The sequence below is a fragment of the Daucus carota genome, chromosome 5 (assembly GCF_001625215.2).
Source record: "Daucus carota subsp. sativus chromosome 5, DH1 v3.0, whole genome shotgun sequence".
NCBI classification, from domain to species: Eukaryota; Viridiplantae; Streptophyta; class Magnoliopsida; order Apiales; family Apiaceae; genus Daucus; species Daucus carota.
In genome coordinates this window covers 20,735,553-20,759,247 of record NC_030385.2, presented here as the reverse complement: position 1 = coordinate 20,759,247, position 23,695 = coordinate 20,735,553, and the positions used below count along the sequence as shown (strand labels likewise).

Here is a 23,695-nt window from a genome sequence, read left to right as displayed (position 1 = left end):
TGTGTCGGTTCACAAAATACCGACGCAATAGAGTAGTCTTGGGTGTCGGTTCACAAATCACCGACACAGTAGAGTTGGTTTTTAGCATCGCCTCTTTAAAATGACGACACAATAGATCTTTAAATTTATTTTTCTTTTTAACAGGAATAGATCTTTAAAATTGATTCTTAAAAAATTAAGAATTAAAACTACTACAAACCACGACCAGTATACAGAATACAGAGTCTCAACCGCACTCATTCACGATAGCTTCACAGAATCTGCTAGCTTCACAAACTTCACACAATCTCACAAACTTCGTTGTGTATCAAGTCGCTAGGCGATTCGTTGGCTTCGCTGGGTATATCTGATTCGTTGGCTTCTCTTTCAAACCACTGCTGGGTATCAATTCGTGGGCTTATGCTGCTTAAACCGCTGTTTCGTGGGTTTACAGTCAGGTAATTGGCCAGCCGTGTCTATCGAGGGACTGGGTCAGTTAGAATCTTCAATTGCTCGTCGGGTTTATTCACAAGAAGAGGCGAGGCATTCTGCTCGTGGGGACTGGGTATGTTTCTTCTTCTAATTGATTTTCTTGTATTTTAATTGTTGGGTTCAATTCGTGGGTTCAAATTTTGTGGGTTCTATTAAAAGAGAGGTTTCCACTATATATGTTGGGTATATCTTTAATTGCTATAGTTGTTGGGTTCAAATGGCTTTAATTGCTCTGATTGTACAGTATATGCTGAGTATACTCCTAAAACAAAGATGGGTTTCAAGTGAATGGTTTGGCCATGGATAAAAATTAAGGGTTTAATTATTGAGATTCTTGAATGGTGTAGTGTAAGTTGCAGAGATTTACAATGGAGTGGAGTAGAGCATCTGGTTGGGGAAAGTATCTATAGTATATGCAGCTAGTTGAGCAAAATATTTAAATTCAAATACTGAAGTGATCTTTTGCTTTTGAATTCCCTCAGTCTGCTAGCTTATGTTTCTAGTCCAACTATTTGGCATTTATAATCAGTTGTTTACTTGGAAAAGAAAGACTTAAGACTATGATGATAGGATAGCAGCATTACATTATATAAATGTGTATCATTCACCTCAGAAGCCTCATATAATGCAATATGACAAACTTATGCTAGTACTCTAATGAATCAAATCCGGCAATCTAAATTGATGTCATTGTACGCTCTTCAGAAAGACACGTAAGAATGACACCCTTTAGTAGGGCGCTTGCTCTAGAAGCACCTGCAGCACTTTTTCTTCTGGTCACAGATTTAACAAATGATAGAGACAAGATAACTCGAAAGGGGCATGCGATATACAGTAACGTAATATGAGAACAGTAGATGAAATGTTCTCCAACATGATACCATTAACCAAATCACCATGCATACATCAAGTTCAAATTAATAGCATTCCCTACTAACATTATTGTTAATTATTATTATACGATACGTTGAATGAAACTGCTGCTCCTCCTCATGGCTACTCTGTTTTTATGCAAACCATTATCCACCTTTTCTGTCTTGCCTTTATTGCCCCTCCTGTCTTCCCGTTGCTTGCTCAAACCCGACGACATGTTCGGATATCGGATAAATTCTTGTTAAATTAATTTTTAATTCCCGACTACTCACTAATTTTTTACCTAATAATTAGACAAGGAAATGTTATGCTAATGATTTTACTAAATTATTTATGTCTGAATTTTGTAATATACATATGATAGAACTCCCCTTAATTTGAAGCATTGGAAGCTAGGAACTTTAAGTATACATTCATGGTTATACAGAAAATGGAACTCCCTTTTGTAGCTCCGCTCTTCCAACTCTAGCTGAGTTTAGTGTTAAAAAAGTTGATCGCTACATAGGATATGATAAATTGAAAAATCTGGTATTTAGCACCATACATTTCCCTTTTAATATATAATACTTCTCTTTGAATAAATAGATATACAGATTTTAGTCTTCTGAATCATGTACAACAATTTATTTTGGTTAGATGTGTGGAAATTATGTGAATTCAGCTGATCAAACTACTGCATTTGTACCTGTCCAAAAAACTAATTACAACAGAATGAATAATTGACAAATCCAGCTATTTCCTTGCTTCTCAACTTTAGGTATAGATACAAACAAATAAACCTCTGTTAGCGTACGACATTAACACAGATATACCAGCATAGCATTCCTCTAGCTACTTAATATACGTCCATAATGTCTGGCCTGGCTCAGTCAAAAAAGAATAAACACCCCTTTTTTTGATCGGACAGCCTTATGAGACCATGTTGGCTACTTCACAAAAGTTTCTAGATAGATTTGAGTCAACTGGCATTGGAGTTGTTTGTGCACAGGAGTGTATGGGAGATTGTAGATATATATTACTTGACAAAAACTAGAATCAGTATTCAAAAAAATCTTATTAAATATATAATATATAATTTTATAATATGATGATAATAGATTTACTGAACTTATAAATTTGTCCCTAATTAATCTGTGACAATTAATCAAATTTTGAAAGTGTGAGTTAATTGATCATCCTGTAATGCTTAACTAGAATATTATTAGTTAAGTCGATCATTTTCATTGTCCAGTAACTCAGCATAACCAGAATTTGTCTTTTATGTCAACATAGGCAGAGCCAGTTGATGCAGCCTGGACATATCAAAATACCCGATTCCGCAAAACCATCACAAGCTTTTACTTTTATTGAATTTCTCAAATATTTCCCGTGCAGGTATTATCGTCGTCTTATTCACGGAGCCAAGCATCAAAGTGAAGAATATAGTCTATCTTCAGGTATTGGAACTTTGGTAGCTATATAGTATTATCTTCAACCTTTCGGTCCTCATTCTAAATCACCTAAAGTCCCCTGCTCAACTACTTTTTTGTTTTAAATAAAAAAATGTAGTTATAGAATCTGAAAAAGTAGACTCTTTGTTGGAATGCTTGCAATTTCAATTGCCCTCATCAGCTTGCTATTTAGAAGGACTGTCCAGTTGTATCAAGCAGATTTTCAGGGGGTTTTCTTAAAAGGGTTGCAGTTTAAGTTAACTGCTCAGGATGCAATAAAACAACGTTTGAAAATTCTAGCACAATCATAAACAGATAGGAGTGTTTAATTTTTACTGGTTGTATTCATATAACATTTGTAAGCTTATAAGCCCTCAATATGCTAATTGTTTAAGCTTATAAACCCTAAATATCTTAATTTCGTCCAATTTGGCAATAGTGTAAAACAGCTCTGGTTGGGTTTTATAATTTTCCAGTTTTTCATTACTACATTTATTGAGATTGCAGCAATAAGATTATTCATTACCTGAAGTAGATTATTCATGATAAATCGTGTGTGTATATATATATATACTAACTTTTTCTGCTTGTATTGTATATAGATATATAACATGGATCGTGCGACGTGGATGTATAAATTACCGCGGGTCGCACATGAGTATGTTATTGGGGTTAATGAATTCATTTCATGTGCGGTTGAGAACCTAAAGAAGAAAGGCACCGAACATGGTAAAGAAGAAATGATCACATGTCCCTGTCACGATTGCTATAATTTGAAAAAGTATCCGAATGTCGAGACAGTGCGTGACCATTTATTCCGGCGTGGTTTCATGAAAGATTATACTAAGTGGATCTGGCATGGTGAAGGAATACAATCGAGAAAAACAGAGACAATTAGCAAAAATAATGAAAGTTCTGGAGATGGTATGGATACAAATAAAGAAGATGATGTAGAAAATGACAGGGTCCATGAGATGATCGAAGATGTTGAAGATCTTCTAATGCACCAGCCGGAAGTTCTTGAACACTTGGTTGATGACTCCAAAAAACTTCTGTATCCCGGGTGCAGTGATCAATTTACGAGGTTGTCAACTACCCTTAAATTGTGTAAGCTTAAAGTGAAGAATGGGTGGAGTGACAAGAGTTTCACTGAAATGCTAAAACTTCTGGCAGACATTCTTCCTCTGAAAAATGAGCTTCCCACTTCCACCTATGAGGCGAAGAAGATACTGTGTCCGATGGGTATGAATGTGAAAAAGATACATGCATGTCCAAATCACTGTGTGTTGTTTCGCAACGAGCATGAACATCTACACGCCTGTCCAAAATGCGGAGCATCTAGGTTCAAGCGGGAGGGAAGTAATTCTTCTTCTAATGACAAGAAGAGGACTCCGATCAAGGTTTTGCGTTATCTGCCTATAGTGGAACGATTCAAACGACTCTTTGCAAATGTAAATGATGCGAAGCTTTTGAGATGGCATGCTGAAGGAAGAAAATCAGATGGGATGCTCCGACACCCAGCCGACTCACCACAATGGAGAAGCATTGATGGAAAGTTTCCAGAATTTGGTGGAGAACTTAGAAATCTTCGACTTGGCCTTTGTGCGGATGGCATGAATCCGTATCGCACTCTAAGCTCGAATCATAGTACTTGGCCGGTTCTTTTAACCATTTATAACTTGCCTCCTTGGTTATGCATGAAGCGCAAGTACATAATGTTGGCGTTGCTAATCCCCGGCCCTAAAGAGGCAGGGAATAACATAGATGTTTATCTTCAGCCACTTATTGAAGATCTAATGTTATTGTGGGATCAAGGTGAGAGGATATATGATGCATACAGCCAAACAAACTTCACCTTGCGTGCCATGGTTTTTTGCACCATAAGCGACTTTCCTGGCTATGGAAATCTTTCTGGGTACAGTGTCAAAGGAGCTAACGCTTGTCCGATTTGTGAAGATGCGACGATTGATATTCGCTTACGTAATTGCAAAAAAAATGTATACATGGGTCATCGTACTTTTCTTCCTCTTAACCACCCTTTTCGTAAGAGAAAAAGTGCTTTTGATGGGACTATCGAAACTCGGGTGGCTCGTTTACCTTTAACCGGGAAGGAGGTTTTTCAACGAGTCAAAGATATTGATGTTGTGCTTGGGAAGTTATATAAAAAGCCAGCCACAAGTAGCGTCTGGAAGAAGAGATCTATTTTTTGGGATCTTCCATATTGGGAACACTTGCAAGTCCGGCACTGTCTTGATTTTATGCATATTGAAAAAAATGTTTGTGAAAGCATTATTGGAACTCTGTTGAATATACCTGGCAAGACAAAGGATGGCATTAAAGCTAGATTAGACTTGCAAGAGATGGGTATTCGAGCAGAGTTAGCACCGCAACAATCTGGTAAACGTACATATCTACCTCCTGCTTGTTTCACTTTGTCTAGAAAAGAGAAAATCAGCTTGTGTGAGTGTTTATCTACTGTGAAAGTTTCATCTGGATATTCCTCGAACCCTAAAAACTTTGTCTCAATGAAAGATTTGAAGCTGATAGGTATGAAGTCACATGATTGTCACGTGTTAATGCAACATCTACTTCCTGTTGCAATTCGAGGCATATTGCCCAAGCATGTGAGACTGGTGATCACGAAACTATGTTTCTTCTTTAATGCTATATGCAGTAAGGTCATTGATCCTATGACATTAGATAAACTGCAAGCTGACATTATTGTCACACTTTGTGAATTTGAAATGTACTTCTTTCACTCATTCTTTGACATAATGGTGCATTTAGTTGTTCATCTTGTGAGAGAGGTTAAGATCTGTGGTCCCTTATATATGCACCAAATGTATCCTTTCGAGAGATTCTTGTGTATCTTAAAAGCATATGTTAGAAATCGACGTTTGCCCGAAGCCAGTATAGTTGAAGGTTATACGATTGAAGAGACTATTGGCTTTTGCACGGACTATCTAGCATCTAATGATCGAGTTGGAATTCCAATATCTCGTCATGAAGGAAGACTTCAAGGTCAGGGTACGTTGGGACATAAAATGATATCTCCTAGTGCTGAAATGCTTGATAGAGCCCATTTATTCGTATTGCAACACATGACTGATGTCCATCCCTACTTACAGGAGCACTTAGTCGAGATTCGACAAGAACATCCTTCTAAGAGTGGAAAATGGGTTACAAATGAACACAATCGATCATTTGTTACCTGGTTTAGAGATCGAGTGATGTTGCAACATTCATCAAGTCATTCTTCCGTTTCTAATACAGTTAAATGGCTAGCATATGGTCCTGACATGCCAGTGAGATCTTACCAGGCATATGATGTTAATGGGTATACTTTCTATACACAATGTCAAGATCAGAAAAGCACAGTGCAGAATAGTGGAGTCTGTGTGGAAGCTTCTTCCACGGAATTTGATAGAGGCAATTCCATGACCTCACGAGATATAAAGAAGTCGTACTATGGGGTGATTGAAGAAATTTGGGAACTTGACTACAGAGATTTCAAGGTTGCTCTCTTTAAATGTAAATGGTTCGATATAAAGCGTGGTGTCCGGGTGGATGACTTGGGTTTCACTTTAGTAGACTTTCTTCGTTTTGGCCATGAGGATGACCCGTTCATTTTCGCTACACAGGTTAACCAAGTTTTTTATATTCGAGACCCCGCTGATGGTAAGTGGTCCATTGTTCTTCAAAGTAAACGACGCATTGTTGGAATTGACAATGTTGAAGACGAGGAGGAGTATAATCAATTTGACGATAATCCCCCTTTCTCCATTGGTATACAAACGACCACATCTAAGGAAGACAATGTAGATATAAATTATGCGCGTGATGACCATGATGAAGGGGTATGGATTAATGGTTAACTATGAATTTCATGGAGTTCCTTCCCGAAAAGGTAATACAAGCTTGCATTTTTCTCTATTATTCTGAGTGCTTTTGTAGTGTTGCTCTGTAATTCTTATCAGATTTGAAGCTCTGCTATGTATTTACTCATGTTACTTTGGCATATAAATTAATTGTCTTTCTTAATTGTTTGCAGAGGCCAGAGCGTCAATCTGCCACATCTTGCTGTGCTGACTTCCTGAGTTACATATATCCAGAACTGCCGAGTTAGTTCCTGAGGTTTTTAAATAATAGCATGAAGATGTGATAGTGCACAGTAAGGTACACAATTGTTATAATGAGAGAGGTGTATATTGTATACATCAGCAATGACATAATAATAGCAACATCTTGTTGTGAGCCTAACGCATTTTATATATATAAGTTTTATGCATTTTATACATATAAGTTTTATGTCCAGTATATATTACATAAAAAGTAGAGAGCTTAATGCATTTTATACATATAAGTTTGATTCCTGAGATGTCAAACTTACTTAAAAAATAAGTAGATGCTTAAATAGTGGTCACTAGTGCTTAAAACAATCAGTACAAGTGAGGTATGCTTGATCACCCAAACTGCAGTTTGACATATTTTTAATTTATGGGTAAACTAAATTGATGACTTTATATATTTTGTTGCAGGTAATAGCCATGAATGAAGATAATGGAACATCAGGTTCTGGTTCAATAAGCAGCAAAAAGAGGGGTCCTACGGTCTGCAAAAAACTGAAAAAAAGAATTGCAAACCAGAAATTAGAGTGTACTATTAATTTTGATGAATATGGTCAGCCATGTGGGGACATGCTTAAAGATTTTACCATCTATCTAGGATCCGTTGTTCGTTTTCAAGTTGATATTAATTTGGAGAGTTGGGATGCAGTTAATCAAGGATTAAAAGATGTAATTTGGGATGATATCAAGGTATGTTAGTATTTTTGCATATATTAATTTGGGATGAGTATATGCTTGAATGAATATTTGTAATTGCCTTCTAATATCATTTGCATTTTCTCAAGTCAGTAACTCAGCTTAAAAAGGGAATAATGCACTTTAACATACTATTTAGTTTCCCTGTTGTGCTTTGTAGTAAAACAGAGACATTACTAACACAGCACATGCCAGCTTTCTAGACTTGTTTAATTTCGGTCAAGCTCCATAACTTAGCTCAACTTGGTGAGCTTCATCATTGTCCAGAAGATTCTAATCCCTTTAACTACTTTCACGTCTATGCAATATGGTCCATCTTATTATACATTCTTGTCTTTTAATTTGCCATATAACAGCCAAAATGAACAATGATATTTCTATGGTTTTTTGTGCTTGTTATGTGCAGTTTAAGGCTGTAAACTAGAAGTGGTTGAACCCTGTACCCAACCCCTAATATAACAGAGTATTTATTTTAATGTCACTATTTACAGAGTCATTGGAAGCTTGATGATTCACGAAAGAAGATTGTGTTGGAGAAAGCAGCAAAGCATTGGCGGGATTTCAAGGGCAAGTTGACAAAGAATTTCCTCCGAGCCGGAAAGGATCCATGTGAAGTTTATCATTTCATCAGCCGAGAGCAATGGGAAACATACAAAAAGAGACGTGAAAGTGAGGAATTTAAGGTATAGAATCTGTTAACTACTTTTTTTGGGATGCAGACCTGTTTCTACTTGCATGCTACTTGAAAAATAGGATATTAAGATTCTCAAATATCTTTTGTATTGTTCAAGTAAAAGATTGTAAGATTCTGTAGCTTCCTAAGAGGCAGGCCACAAAAACAGTATATACAAACTAGCTTTTAACTTCTTTAAAAAAATAGAACAAGCTCTGCAATACTTACAAATAAAAATTAAAATTGCATAGTGCTCTTTACTAAGCTTCAATTTTCTCAACTATAGCAGCCTAACAGTACATCCCTCATTTGACAGTACTAACATGATTGTACATATTTGACCTTTACCACTTGTTTCTCAGGCAATAAGTGAGAAGGCAAAACAAAGTCAGAAACATAATGAACATGTGCATTTTCTTGGGTCGAGTGGATATAGAGCAAAAAGGACTAAGTGGTGCATTGAGGACCCCATAGCTAATCTAGAAAATTTGGAATCTCTTGACTCGTCAATTTTATCGAGTGATCGTAGCAGTCGGAGTTATGATTGGGTTAGAGCACGTACAAAAAAGAAGGAGGACGGCAGTTATTACATCCCAAATAGCCAGACAAAGGAAGTCTTTGATAAAATGGTAAATTATTTAATTTTGCGCTTTATTAAATTGTGATTACCTTTTTCTTGCGCCTTGGATCTCATTATTTTGAATTCTCACGACTTTATATCATTCTTATCATGCAGGGAGAGTTGCAGAAGCAAGTTTCAGACGGAAGTTGGACACCACAGGGTCATGATGATATATTATCACGTGCACTTGGACGTAAGGAACATGGAGGACGTGTTAGAGGTGTTGGTGGAGGAGCAAAAATCAAAGATGTCTTTGGATCGGGAAAAAGCAAACAGAGTGGGGTCATCTCAATGGATGAATTGGCCACGATCACACAAGAAATCACAAAGAAAGTTCAGAAGGAGTGTGATGAAAAGATGGAGATGATGAACACAAAACTTCATGGGATCTTTCAGTACTTAAAACAGATGGGCCTATCACTCCCTGAGAATAATTTCATGGATGATATCGAAAACCCAAGTCCTGGAATTGTTCGAAGCAGCTGCCAGTCAGTAGGAGGAGAAGATCATATATCAGAGTTGATGGTATACCAATTGTCTAGTTAGTGTTTATACTATAATTGTCTTCATTTTCTTTATTTAAAGTTCTAAGTAATGCTACTGTACTTGTATTAAAATGCAGACACCAACTCTTTGTCGGCTTTGCGTGCTGGATAAGGTAAAAGGTAGAGTTGTTGTGGCTAGGGGCACTGTATTCCCGTCGAACAATGAAAGGGGTAACATGATCCATAATAATCCAGTTGCCCCACAAAATGTTAGAGTATCTGTTGATGATGTTGTACCAGAATATCAACTGACTCCCCTTCCAGTGCCTTGTTCTGAACATGAAACAATAGGAAATGCTGAGGGCAGTTTTGTGCAGTGGCCTAAGGAGCTCGTGAACTTAGGACAGGTATATAATTTGTATCTAGGTATTGAATTTTTTTCGCATTCAATTGCTTTTTTTTTTGCTTCTAATGGTGATTTATTAGGATCCCGTATCTTTGGAGAAGAAAAAAGGTCTTGAAAAAAGCCCGAAAAATGTTGTCAGAAGGCTTGAGAGTAAAGGTTCAACTACTCCAATAAAGAAAGGCTCGGGTGATGAAAATTCAACTCAAAATTGTCGATCCTTACGGTACTTGCTTGAGCAATCTGGTTCAAAAGGTGCAACCTTTACTTTTCAAGATGGAGGAATTCCCATTTATGTGACATATGAAGATGTTGATCAATTTCTGAAAAAGTGTTGGTTAAATATACCCATCTTGGAAATCTTTTCGAAGTAAGAATAGTCCTTTTTTAAAATATCTGCTCTTGAATTGTTTATTATTATGCATGTTTATTGTGATATATAATGTTGCAGGTACGGTGCGAAATTATGCAAAGAGCTGAACGATGATACATTTGCATTTATGTCACCATCTAGACTGGTGATAAATCACAAGCGTGACTATAAACGTATTGATGAAGTCATTCAGTATATGACAGAGTTTTTAGTTGCGAACAAAGATAAGCGTTTTATCTTTGCACCATACATCCAAGAGTAAGAACAAAATTAATTTATTTGAGTCATTTTGTTGATATTATAATCTATGTGTATTCATCATTTTATGTGTGCATTTCTGTAGTGATCACTGGATGTTGCTTATGTTCAGTTTGGAAGAAAGTGTTATTTATGTGTTCGATTCTTTGAGGAGGGAACGAGATATACGGTTGACGACACCAGCACGAACGTAAGACATATTTTAATTTTAATTTACAGTTTTTAATTATACATAAAAGATGTGGATTACATACTGACCTATTTCTGTTGCACAGTGCATTTAAACTGTATGTACCACAAGGTGGAAGGAAAAATAACAGGAAGGAATTTCTTTGGTATCATACAGATGTTCAGGTAGTAATCTTGTTCATTAATATGATTCTCTTCGTTGACATGATTCTTAAATATTTTTTGTTTCTCTTTGTAGTGTCCTCAACAACTAGGAGGTACGGAGTGTGGATTTTTTATAATGAGATACATGTATGAAATAATCACGCTTTCTCAAAAAAATCCTAACACTAACTGGAAAGAGGTAAGAAAAAACTAGTTAATAAATCTTTTAGGATCGAATATTAAACTCAATATTTGTCTCAATATGTTATCATCTGAATATTTTATTAACTGCAATTGCAAGGGTCTTGGTTCAAGGAGATATACGAAGAAGGAAATTAATGAGGTTCGAGAGTTGTGGGCTGAATTTTTTACCGTTGAATGTCTATAATCAGGTATGACTTAGATGAATTAGATTATTTTTTGTTGCCATAACTAATTAACTTACATGTGTACTTATTTGTAATCATATATAGAACTCATGTATTGATTTACTCATATTATGCAGACGGACAGTCTATGAAGGTCACTCCAAGTTTTGAGTGAAGAAATGAAGAAAAGACTCAGACTGATTGGTAGATTTCATAGAATTTTTTAGTGTTTGTATGTAGTAAGAAAAAGTTAGACTGATTACTAGAATTCATAGACTCAGATTGTAATATAATTTCAATATACATTTTGATTGCTGTAATGGATGTGGATTCCTAGCTAACTAAATTTGTTTAATTTAGTGTTATTCCCTTTGTGTACTTTCATTTAGATTTTTTTTACATGAATTAAGGATGAGCAGGTTATTAATTAAGGATGAGCAGGTTATTATTGTATATAATATAAAAATATTTTATTAAAAAAATGGACTTTAAGCGACGGCATTTTCAAAAAGAACCGACGCAGTAGGATTAACTTTAAGTGACGGCATTTAGAAGAACAGCCGACGCTAAAAGCATCCACTATAAGCTACGCCCCTTTGACCAACCGACGCTATAAGCTTACCCTACAGTGTCGGTTGTCTGACTAGGTGACACAAAAAGCTCAACTTTATGCTACGGCTCTTTGACCGACCGACGCTATAGGTTCACCCTTTAGCATCGGCTGTTTGACTACCGAAGCAAAAAAATAGCTTTTAGCGTCGGTTAATGGTTCTTTTGCGTCGACATTGAACCGACGAAAATATACTTTAAGCGTCGCCTAATTTGACCGACGCAAAAGGATCAACCTCTAGCGTCGCGTGCATATACTACGCTGGAATGCCGACGCTAAAGGCCTAATTTGACCGATGCTAAAGGTCCATTTTGTACTAGTGCTTGTGCTATCAGAGATTCTTATATATGTTCTGTTACATTGATTTACAGATATTCACGATGCCAGACCCTATCATTCCTCCCAGAGATATACCCTCGACTTCTTCTGCACCACCCCTTGTTCCTTATCATGAGTTTGAGGCGATGAGTATGGAGCGTCAGTATTTACTCGGACAGGTTAGAGAGCTAGAGCGTATCATACAGATGACGGACACTGGGAGAGCTGAGCGAGCGCTGAGGTATGAGATTGTGGATGTTAGGATGATCGCGAGGGCGAAGCTTGGTGTCGTAGCTGAAGATCAGAGTACCTACAGTGATCTAGTGGAGTGGGTCATATGGATGATGAAGGAGTTGGACAAACTCGGAGGTCCTACTTTTCCGTAGAGTTGGACGGTGGTAGTTACAGAGTGGAGGTACCATGTATATTAGTGTGTAGTGTGTAGTGTGTGGTGGTAGTGTAGTGTCAGCCGATTTTGACCTTATATAGACTAAGATGTGCTGACCAGTGTGTAGGTTGCTGTTGTGTTTTACTTTTGACAAGCGCTTGCGCTGATGTACCTTCAACTTTTCATATATATACCAGAACCTTTCCTTTTACATATTGTTCTTTACCTTACTGCGCTTGTTTTACTTACTTTACATATCACACTTGTTTTACATACTGCACTTCATATAAACCCTGTGATATCATTATACCCTGTTTCTTTCATCATTGCTCTGTTCTGTGAAGAAGCATGCGATTTATTTAATTCAATGGTTAAAAATGTTTTCAAAAAGAAATATTCTGTTTTCTAAAAACAATTGTTAAAAGTTTTGGGAGGTTAAATAAACTGCTTGTTTCTTTACAGAACTATGCCTCCTAGAAGACAAACCCGTGCAACCAACCCTGATGACAACAACAATAACAATAATCCAGAACCTACAATGGCCCAGATTCTTCAGATCTTGGCCCAACAGACTGCCAACCTGACTCAGCAGCAGGAAAGGCAGGCTAATCCCCAGGTTACTTTCAAAAACTTTCAGTCTGTTAATCCCCCAGAGTTTAAGGGTTCAGCGGACCCTATTGAGGCCAGGGTATGGTTGAAGGAAATTGAAAAGGCATTTGTGTTAGTTAAAGTGAGAGATGAGCAGAAGATTGAGTTTGCTAGTTATTATTTGAAGGAAGAGGCCACCTATTGGTGGGAGTCTGTGAGAGCAATGGAAGGGACAGAGGATGTTACCTGGGATAGGTTTAAAGAGTTGTTTTTGGAGAAATACTTTCCTCAATTTCTCCAGGATCGAATGGAGTTACAGTTTTTAGAATTGAAGCAAGGGGATATGTCAGTGGCTGAGTATGAGAAGAAGTTTGCTGAGTTGGCTAGGTTTGTTCCAACCTATGTGGATACCGACAGGAAAAGAGCTAAGAGATTCCAACAGGGGTTAAAAGCATGGATCAGGGGAAAACTAGCCATATTGGAATTAGATACTTATGCAGCTGTAGTTCAGAAGGCAATGATAGCAGAAACGGAAAGTGAAATGTCTCAGAAAGAGAAAGAGGGAAAGAAGCGTAAGCCAGAGCATCACGAGGGACAGTTTCAGCAGGGAAGGTTTCAGAACTTTAACCCGAAGAAAGGGAAATTTCAGCAGGGGAGAAATCCCGCTTTTAAGAAGCCAGATGTAGGTGGTAGTGGACAAGGTAACCGTCCAGCTATTGGAAATCAACTAAGGCCTCCACTGCCGGAGTGCCAGATATGTGGAAAGAGACACGGGGGAATCTGTAATAGATTGAATGTAGTGTGTTATAAGTGTAATCAGAAGGGACACTATTCTAGGGAATGTCAGAACCCACCAGCACGGACCCCAATGATTCGAGATCAACCAGCAAGGAACCAACCCAATAGGACTCCAGCAGCTGGAATAACATGTTTTAGGTGTGGAAAACCAGGACACATGGTGAAGGATTGCAAAGTGCCAGCTCCAAGTAACCCTACACTTAGAATTATGGGATCCACTCCAGTAGTCCCAGAAGTTCCTAAAGCCAGGACCTACAACATGACTATGAGGGATGCAGTTTAGGACGCAGATGTGGTGGCAGGTACGCTTACTGTGAATTCTTTATGTGCCAAGGTTTTGATTGATTCTGGAGCTACTAGATCGTTTATTTCTGAAGATTTTGTGCCTAAGTTGAATTGTCCTATAGAATTGCTTAACGAGGTTATGAATATAGAGTTGGCTAATCAGGAACGTGTCCCTGTTAGCCAAGTTTATGGGAATTGTGAAGTTCAGATCTTAGGAAGTAAGTTTTGTGCCGACTTGATACCTTTCAAGTTGGGAGAGTTTTATATTATTTTGGGGATGGATTGGTTATCAAAGCATAATGCTCAGATAGATTGTCGTAGTAAAAAGGTGATGTTAAAAACACCGAATGAGAAGACGATAGTATTTCGAGGGCAGAAACAGGTAAAGAAGTTTTTGATTATGATTCAAACGAAGAGATTGTTGCGTCAAGGTTGTGAAGCTTATATAGCATATGTAACTGATCAGAGTCGAGAACTTGTGAAGCTTGAAGATATTCCTGTAGTAAACGAGTTCCCAGATGTATTTCCAGATGAGTTACCCGGATTACCTCCAGATAGAGAAATTGAATTTGCAATAGATTTAGCACCTGGAACCGAACCAGTATCTAAAGCCCCATATAGAATGGCACCAGTAGAAATGAAAGAATTGGCAACCCAGTTACAAGATTTGTTAGAGAAGGGAGTGATTAGACCCAGTGTATCCCCGTGGGGAGCACCAGTGTTGTTTGTGAAGAAGAAGGATGGTAGTATGAGGTTATGTATTGATTACCGGGAACTTAATAAGTTAACTATTAAGAATAGATACCCATTACCCCGTATAGATGATTTGTTTGATCAATTGAAGGGAGCGAGATGTTTTTCGAAGATTGATTTAAGATCGGGATACCATCAGCTAAAGATTAAACAGGAAGACATACCTAAAACAGCTTTTAGAACCCGATATGGTCACTATGAGTTTCTAGTGATGGCCTTTGGATTAACCAATGCCCCCGCAGCTTTTATGGATCTAATGAACAGAGTCTTTAAACCATATTTGGATAAATTTGTGATTGTATTCATAGATGATATTCTGATTTATTCCAAAACCACTGAAGATCATACAACCCACTTAAGGATGGCTTTAGAGACATTGAGAAGAGAGAAGCTGTATGCTAAGTTTTCAAAGTGTGAATTCTGGTTACAAGAGGTTCAATTTTTAGGTCATATAGTCAGTAAAGAAGGAATTAAAGTAGATCCCTCCAAGATTGAGGCAATTATGAATTGGGAAAGGCCAAGGACACCAACAGAAGTTAGAAGTTTCTTGGGTTTGGCAGGTTATTATAGAAGATTTGTTCAAGATTTCTCAAGGATTGCTGTACCGATGACGAGGCTTACCCGGAAAGAAGAAAAGTTTGTGTGGACTGAAAAGTGTGAAGAGACCTTCCAGGAATTGAAGAAAAGGTTAGTATCAGCCCCAGTGTTATCACTTCCAGATGAGCAAGGGAATTTTGTAATATATAGTGATGCTTCTCATAAGGGATTGGGTTGTGTGTTGATGCAACATGACAAAGTCATTGCTTATGCATCCAGACAACTCAAACCCCATGAGCAGAAGTATCCTACACATGATTTAGAACTAGCAGCCATAGTGTTTGCATTGAAGATTTGGAGACATTATTTATATGGAGAAAAGTGTGAAATCTACACTGATCATAAGAGTCTGAAGTATATCTTTACACAGAAGGAGCTGAATATGAGGCATAGAAGGTGGTTAGAATTGATAAAGGATTATGATTGCACCATCAATTATCACCCTGGAAAGGCCAATGTAGTGGCAGATGTTTTGAGTAGGAAAGAAAGACTGAATGTGTTGACGTTACCTAAGGAAATATATAGAGAATTCGAAAAGCTGGAAATAGAAGTTAGAGTGAGTGAATCCTCAGAAGCTGGATTATATACAATGATTTTTCAACCAGAGTTACTAGAAAAGATAAGGAAATGTCAAGAGACCGTAATGGAACAGGATGTTAATAATTTAGTTGGGGAAGAACTTTGTACCCAGAAAGATGAGCAAGGTATTCTAAGATTTTCTTCTAGAATATGGATTCCACCAGTACAGGAGTTGAAAGATGAAGTTTTAAGTGAAGCACATAGTTCCGCTTATTCAATTCACCCCGGGAGCACTAAAATGTATAGGGATTTGAAAGAGAATTATTGGTGGCCAAATATGAAGAGAGAGATCGCAGAGTGGGTAAGTAAATGTTATACGTGTCAAAGAGTGAAGGCAGAACACCAGCGACCGAGTGGATTATTACAACCCCTAGAGATTCCAGAATGGAAATGGGAACATATTGCAATGGATTTTATAGTTGGATTACCTAGAACGAGGGCAAATCACGATGCCATATGGGTTATTGTAGATAGACTAACTAAGTCAGCTCATTTCCTTCCCATTAACGAAAGATTCTCATTAGACAAGTTAGTCCATATGTATCTGAAGGAGATCGTCGTTCGTTACGGAGTTCCAGTCTCCATTGTATCCGATCGAGATCCACGATTCAACTCGAGATTCTGGAAGAGCTTTCAGGAATGCTTGGGCACCAGATTGAATATGAGTACAGCTTATCATCCACAAACAGATGGTCAGAGTGAAAGGACTATTCAAACAATTGAGGATATGCTACGTGTTTGTGCTATCGATTTTAAAGGCAATTGGGACGAACATCTACCGTTAGTGGAATTCTCATATAACAACAGTTATCATGCGAGCATCGGAATGCCTCCTTATGAAGCTCTGTATGGACGTAAATGTCGTTCACCCGTATGTTGGGATGAAGTAGGAGAACGCAAACTACTTGGGCCAGAACTAGTTCAGCAGACGAAGGAAGTGATTGAAACCATTCAAAGAAGACTAATTGCAGCACAGAATCGTCAAAGAAAGTACGCGGATCAAGCCAGGAAGGATATGGAATTTGAAGAAGGAGAACCTGTATTACTGAAGATTTCGCCATGGAAAGGACTATCCCGATTTGGCAAGAAAGGAAAACTAAGTCCCAGATACGTCGGACCATTCGAGATCTTGAGGCGCGTTGGTAAAGTGGCTTATGAGTTAGCGTTACCCCCACATATGGAGCATATTCATAACGTCTTTCATGTGTCAATGCTTAAGAAGTATCATCCAGATTCTAGGCATGTGATAGAATACGAGCCAGTAGAACTTCAGGCAGATTTGTCTTATGTTGAGAATCCAATAGAGATTCTAGATAGAAAAGAGAAAGTATTGAGAAACAAAGTGGTGAAAATAGTGAGAGTATTGTGGAGAAACCCAAAAGTTGAATAGTCAACTTGGGAGTTAGAAAGTGATATGTGTGAGAAATATCCTCACTTGTTTTCTTAGCAGATTCTGAGGACATAATCCTTTTCACCATGTATTTGTTTATGCCAGTATGCGAATATTTTGTGAATATTATGTGAATTAATTGTGAATTATATGTTAAGTGACTTGTTGAATGATCGTTTATGTATGTTATGACTTGTTAGATTATAATTTTTATATGATCAGATCAAAATATGGAGAATTTAGGCACTCATTTGGCAAATTATGGATTATTACATGATTTGATATTTGATTTAAGGGTTTAATTAAGTATATTATAAGATATTATTATTAAATTGATTTTAAACCCGTCTACTCGATAATTAAACCCCGGGGGGGCTTCCGGGAAAATTTTGCCGGTTTGTTATTTGAGACATTCTGAACAACTTTCGTGTTTTAACTTTTCCCATATGGTGTACGGATTTACGTGAAAGAGTTTCGGAACGATTTTATGAATATTTTATTATTATCGATAAACGTGTACGCCGGATATTTTTAACCCCAAATTATTTTGACTAAAGCATTATATTTCTCGTACTTCGTGCCAGACAAAGCTCGGAGCCCCATACGTTTCTCGTAATGTGTGTATTTGATATTTATCTTTAAAATCGGTCCCGAACGGATCAGTTTTATTAATATTTAATGATTAAGAAGTGTATTTTATGTCCGGTATGATCCAAATGGGGGCCAGTTATCTGTAATTATAAATAGGATAATTACTAGTTTATTTTTCATAATTATCATTTCAATACACGAGAATCGAGAGAAACTAGTTATTCGTTCTTCGCGTTCTTGAAGTTCAATCGAAGGTTTGAAGGCGTTATCGATCTCAGAATCAAGCATACAAGTAGTCCAAACGAAGGTATCGACGCGTAGAATCCATATCCAGCATCAAAAACTATCATAGATTCACAGTTTGTAAGTAATTTTACTTTTTAAATTCGAACCAAATAGGGTTTAATTAGGGCTTTTTGATTTTGATATGATTTATGTGATTTTATGTTTCCATGATGTAGATAATCTTCTCCTGATCATTTTGGTATATCATATGTGTGATTTGGAGTTCAATAACATGTTCAAAATTGAGTTTAACCGTTCGAAGTGAAAATTAGGGTTTATAACCCGTATGAATGTTTTCAATTGAAATTGGGGTTTTTTTAAATCTAGGAGGTAGAAGTGAAATTGGATGATACCATCATGTTTGTTGTGATCTCAGGAACGTGTACATACCTTCAAATCTTATCTGAGGTTCGTGAATCGAACGAATCGATTCAAAGAAAACTCGCCGGCGACGGCGAGTTTCTTCGATCGATTACGGTCGATTCCGGCCATATACAATGAAATTGATGCCTGGAACATGGTTGTAATGGTCTAGAGTTCAGTTCTGGAGAGTATGGTGGCCTGTGGCTGCCTGAAAAATCGTCCTCCGACGATTGGAGGCGGTGGCCGACGGCTTTTTGCCGTTTGGTCACCAAACTTTTGGAAACGATGCAATTAACGTACTAAAGTTTCTGATTTTACAGTTTGACCCCTCCTGAAGTTTTGAAAACTTGCAAATCAAACCCTGGAGTTTCAGATTTCTAAAATTAGTTTTATTTAATTATTTTTAATTTCGAAAATCATTTATTTAATTTCAAAAATTGTTTTTAATTATTTCTTTATTCAAAAATAAATCTAATTTAATTTATTAATTAATTTTAATTAGTAATTAATTATTATAATTAGTCAATTAATTTAAATATTAATTGATTAATTGTTTTAATTATTTATTAATTGATTTTAATTGATTTATTAATTAGATTTAATTGTTTTAATTGTTTTAAAAATCCAGAAAAATAGTTTCAAGCTTTAGAGAATTATTCTAAAGTACATTGAAGGTTTGTTAATCGATTTCAAGTGATTTCAAACCTTATTTCGAATATTTGGACTTGTTTATTCAGTTATAACTTGATTCTTTTACCCGTTTTTATTCCGAAAAATGTTTGAAAATTCATAATAAATACCAGAAAAATCATTTTAACCTCAAACCTTTTCTGAAAAGCTATTTCATTGATTCTCTTATGTGGTATATGCTATGTGTTACTTGATTGATATGTGAAATGCTTATGTGAACATTGTATGACTGTTTTGTTCGTATCTTTTAAACCGTAAATCAGATTTAAGTGAAACGAAGGGTAGATAGAAGCTTGTTTCGATTATGAAACGAATAGAATGATATAAGATTGAGTATTGATAGATGAATATGGTGATTGTCAGAGAAGGACAGGCTTAGAAAAGGAAAGCAGGTAGTGTTGGAGTGATTCTGTTTAGTGAAAGCTATAGAGAAAAGTAAAGCTTCTGAATAAGGCAAGTGCTCTATTCTCAAATTGTACTTCTGTAAACTCCTTGAGTCACTGTTCTGCATATAATGTTGTTGTTCTGGAGAGATTTGAAAATACATCTGTTGATATATTGTGCTATTGATCCTGATTATTGATAAACCTTATCCAACCCTCTTGACACCTGAATTACAAGCTGAACCTTGACTTTGATTTCAATTGAACTTGTACCTATTTCTTTGAGACCTGGAAACACAAATCATTTACTTGATATTCTTTCATCCATGAATGACCAAACAGTACAAACCTATATGCTACAATACTTCACCAAATTATACAATGTCTTACCAAATACCTATATTACTCTTTCGAAGAATGTTCACACATATACACCCTAACACTTGGATTTCCTTCAAGATAAACATAATGAGAACCTTAAGTCAATCTCAATTGCATTATTCCTTCTACAAACACCAGATTGTTTTCACCATATACTTAATCTTTCTTTCGACTTCAAGCCATTCTTCGAACATATTGTGATGATACTTGAACCTAATTCTGAATTGTCTTTTAATCTTGATAAATATTGCAACCCTTGTTATAATGATTCTGATTTAACGATTATGATTCTGTTTTGGTAATATTGCTTCTGTTCAAATGGTATTGATTCTGATTTATTGAGATATTGCTGATTTCATTATATTGTTAAAGAATTGGATTGTTGTATAAATGTGGACCAGATTCGTGGTCAGACCAGATTCGTGGTCATTAGGCCAATGTGTGCCTTGGATCCAGTGATAGAGCTTGGTATGTACCTGGCTCGGGGTTAGTGCGTGACTGATCAGCAGCCTAACCTTGGTTTTTAAATAAAAATATGAATATCCAATTCTAATCACTGCTTTAAAAAGAGGTTTGATATCCTGATTCATTTTCATTGATAATTGTTGAACTTTAGTTTATTGTTTATATTGCTTGCTGAGCTGTAAGCTCATTCTTGCGATTCTTTATGTTCTTTTCCAGTGAAGAAAGAGACTACTGTTAGCGAGGACCCACAGGCTAGCCATCAAGCTAAGGTATCAGGATGAGGGTTGGGAAGCCTTGCTAGGAGTTGCTGATATTATAAGCTTTTGAGTATCGTTGTGTGTAAGCACTACGTTTTATGTTTGTAAGTTGTAAGATAGTGATTGGGATTCGAGGTATTGTAATATAACTTAAGTTGTGGCTTGTTTCATACTATAACCTGGAGCGATCCGTGGATGTTTAGGGTCAATGCATATATTATTATTGTTTACAGGTTTATATTGTTGTGTGACCCCCAAGTCTATGACCCGGATTTGGAGGGCGCCACAGCTTAGATTTATCTGATTTTGGCATAGGGAAATCTATAGCCAACTTGTTCTTACCATGTGGCTTTATTGGGGATGGGGGATCAATCAGGCATGGCTTGAATTCATTTACTGAAGAAGATTCACCTTGACACTTTATGCTCTTGACTGTAACAGTCTTAGCTTTCTTTGGTGGCCTCTTCTTCTTTGCAGCTGGAGGAGCCTTGGATTTTGAGACAAGAGCAAGTTGCTCCCCCTCAGATGCAGGCATTGGTTCTCTGGACAGTAGAGAAAGAGTTGCAGGAGGAATTTCAGAGATGGTTGATGGTAGAGCTGAAGAGGTGGCAGTGATAGATGTAGATGGAGCTGATGATGATGGTGTAGTAGAGACAGTAGAGACTTGTGCAAAAGTAGTGGCAACAATAGTAGTAGCTCTTGAAGACTTCTCCCCCTTTTTGGAATCAGCAAGCACATCACTAGGAATAGGAATGTTCTGAGCTTGGAGGAGAGTGAGAAGTAATCTCTGTTGAGTGTTTTGATTGATGAGAACCTGATTAAGTTGACACTCAACATCTAATACTCTCTTATCCAGAGCATCAATAGAGGCAGCCAGTGGAGAATCTTGATGCAGTTTGGATCTTATGTTGGCCATGGTGTCATAAGACATTCTGGCTTCTAGATTTTTCTCATTATCCTTTTTGACATCAGATACTGCATTGTGAAGATCTCCAATTTCTTGTCTGAGCTGGGTAAGGTGAGATTTGTGAAGTCTCAGATTATCCTTCACAAACATAGATAGAGTTTTCCTCATGGGATTCATCTTCTGCCCACTCCATGGCTCTTTTATATTGCCTTAGAATTTCCATCTTAGTGTCACCAAAATTAAAGTTTTGGCTGAACACCCAATCTAGCATTTCTGAAGCCCCAGCTACTTCTTCATCTTCATCATCATCTTCATCAGCCAGGGAGTCATCATATTTAGAATCACCCTGTGTAGAGAGCATGCCCTTAGGAACAGCAGCATGTGCAATTTGTGCTCTCTCCAGTGCTTCAGATGTGTGAAGCAGCCCCAAAGTTTCTTCTGCTTGGACATTGGATTGGCCAGCCATAATTTGGTAGGCTGACACTGGATGAATGAATTTAGGTGCATCCAAGGGGTTCACAGCAGTTTCCATCCTTGTTTCTTCTGTACCTGCATTTCTCTCATTATCTCTATATTCTTGCATCAGGGTCTCACCCTGGCTCACCACACCTTCACCATCTAAGGTGGTACCCACAATCTCTCCTTTTGCCTGGGAGGAAGAAGTTCCCAGCCTCTCACTCACATCCTCTCCTTTTGCCTGTCTGCAAGACAGCCTCTCCTCTAGCTCACTTTCTCTCAGCCCTAAAAGTGCAGTAACAATGATAAGTTCTTCACTAGCAGCTCTTGTAACAGCAAGATGATCTAATTGAGTTGCATCTGCTAGTGGAACTTCTTCTATCAATGGCTGAGGAATAGCCATTGATGCTACATTGTCATTCATCAACGACTGATTGCTGTTAAGCACATCTGTTGACAGAACTACACTTATTGATTGGTGAGAAATACCGATCGATGATGTGAAAGAATTAGTAATTGATGCATTAGCAGTTGATGCATCAATAGTGACAACTAGTAAATCTGTGAAGAGTGATGGATTTGGTAATTCCACAACTTCACTAGTAGTCATAGAAGAAATTGATTGATGACCCAACAAATCCTGTGAAGAATGATCACCATTTTCAGAGATTGACTTCTCCAAGAACAGAGTTGGAGAATTTGGGTGGGGGATGTTGTATAGTAGATCAACATCCTCCATATGGAAATCTGAGATCGGAGAGAGTGTTTCAACTGGAGGGGACTGTGACTCCACATTTGTTGGAGCCTGCACATCAATCTGAATTTGAGAAGCAGTTTGTACTGTCACAAAATCTATGATTTTGGACTGCACAGTAGTGTGTGTATCAAGTGCCCTTTTCTTGTTTCTCCTAGAGAAGGTTTTAGGAGGTGTTTGGTCAGTGTCCCTGCCTCTTTTGTTCTGTGCTCTTGGAGGAGCTCTTTTCAATAGTGGCATCTTGTTGAGAAGATGTCACTAGCAATATGTTTGATTTCATATTAATCACCACATCTTTTTGGGAAGATGTGGGATGGCTTGGCTGGACTTCTCTCACCTCTCCTTCCTTATTCTGGGGGTTTCTTTGATGATCACCCCTCCCCTCACCACTTACCTCCTTCACACTCCCCTCAGGCTGTGAAGTAGTTGTTACAACTGGTATCTTTTGGGAGACACCAGAGGTGGTTTTCTTAGATTTGGGTTTAGGAACTTTCTTGGTTTTGACAGCTTGGGTAGGAAGTTGGGGGTGTACAACTTCCATTGCTGCACTGAAAGAAGAAGAAGGTTGAGGATTGGAAGAAGTAATGGGAATAGAAGGTACCTTCATTAGTGATGGAAGTGACAAGGGTACTTGCTCATTTGCAAGTATTCTCATCAAGTCACCACAGACCCTCTTGCTTTGCACCCAGCAGTCCAACTTGTTTTCTGGCTGTGCAACTACTAAATCCTTGACTAGATGATTAGG

At 37.4% G+C, this 23,695-nt stretch overlaps 3 protein-coding genes across 3 annotated transcripts; all 3 read left to right on the top strand.

Moving 5' to 3' along the window:
* Window positions 1-228: 228 nt before the first annotated feature.
* LOC108203290 (uncharacterized) lies at window positions 229-6,672 on the top strand. Its single transcript, XM_064092969.1, has 3 exons — window positions 229-544; window positions 2,719-2,780; window positions 3,377-6,672. Exon 3 carries the CDS (start codon window positions 3,386-3,388, stop codon window positions 6,647-6,649), a length of 3,264 nt encoding a protein of 1,087 aa, XP_063949039.1. The 5' UTR covers window positions 229-544; window positions 2,719-2,780; window positions 3,377-3,385; the 3' UTR covers window positions 6,650-6,672.
* On the top strand, window positions 6,652-11,461 carry LOC108203276 (uncharacterized). Its single transcript, XM_064093901.1, has 13 exons — window positions 6,652-6,681; window positions 7,313-7,591; window positions 8,089-8,280; window positions 8,633-8,899; window positions 9,007-9,417; window positions 9,515-9,784; window positions 9,864-10,150; window positions 10,232-10,411; window positions 10,497-10,601; window positions 10,687-10,765; window positions 10,839-10,943; window positions 11,046-11,136; window positions 11,250-11,461. Exons 1-12 carry the CDS (start codon window positions 6,652-6,654, stop codon window positions 11,130-11,132), a joined length of 2,292 nt encoding a protein of 763 aa, XP_063949971.1. The 3' UTR covers window positions 11,133-11,136; window positions 11,250-11,461.
* A 1,433-nt stretch (window positions 11,462-12,894) lies between these two features.
* On the top strand, window positions 12,895-14,097 carry LOC108203288 (uncharacterized). The gene has a single exon (XM_017372091.2). It carries the CDS (start codon window positions 12,895-12,897, stop codon window positions 14,095-14,097), a length of 1,203 nt encoding a protein of 400 aa, XP_017227580.2.
* Window positions 14,098-23,695: the final 9,598 nt, after the last annotated feature.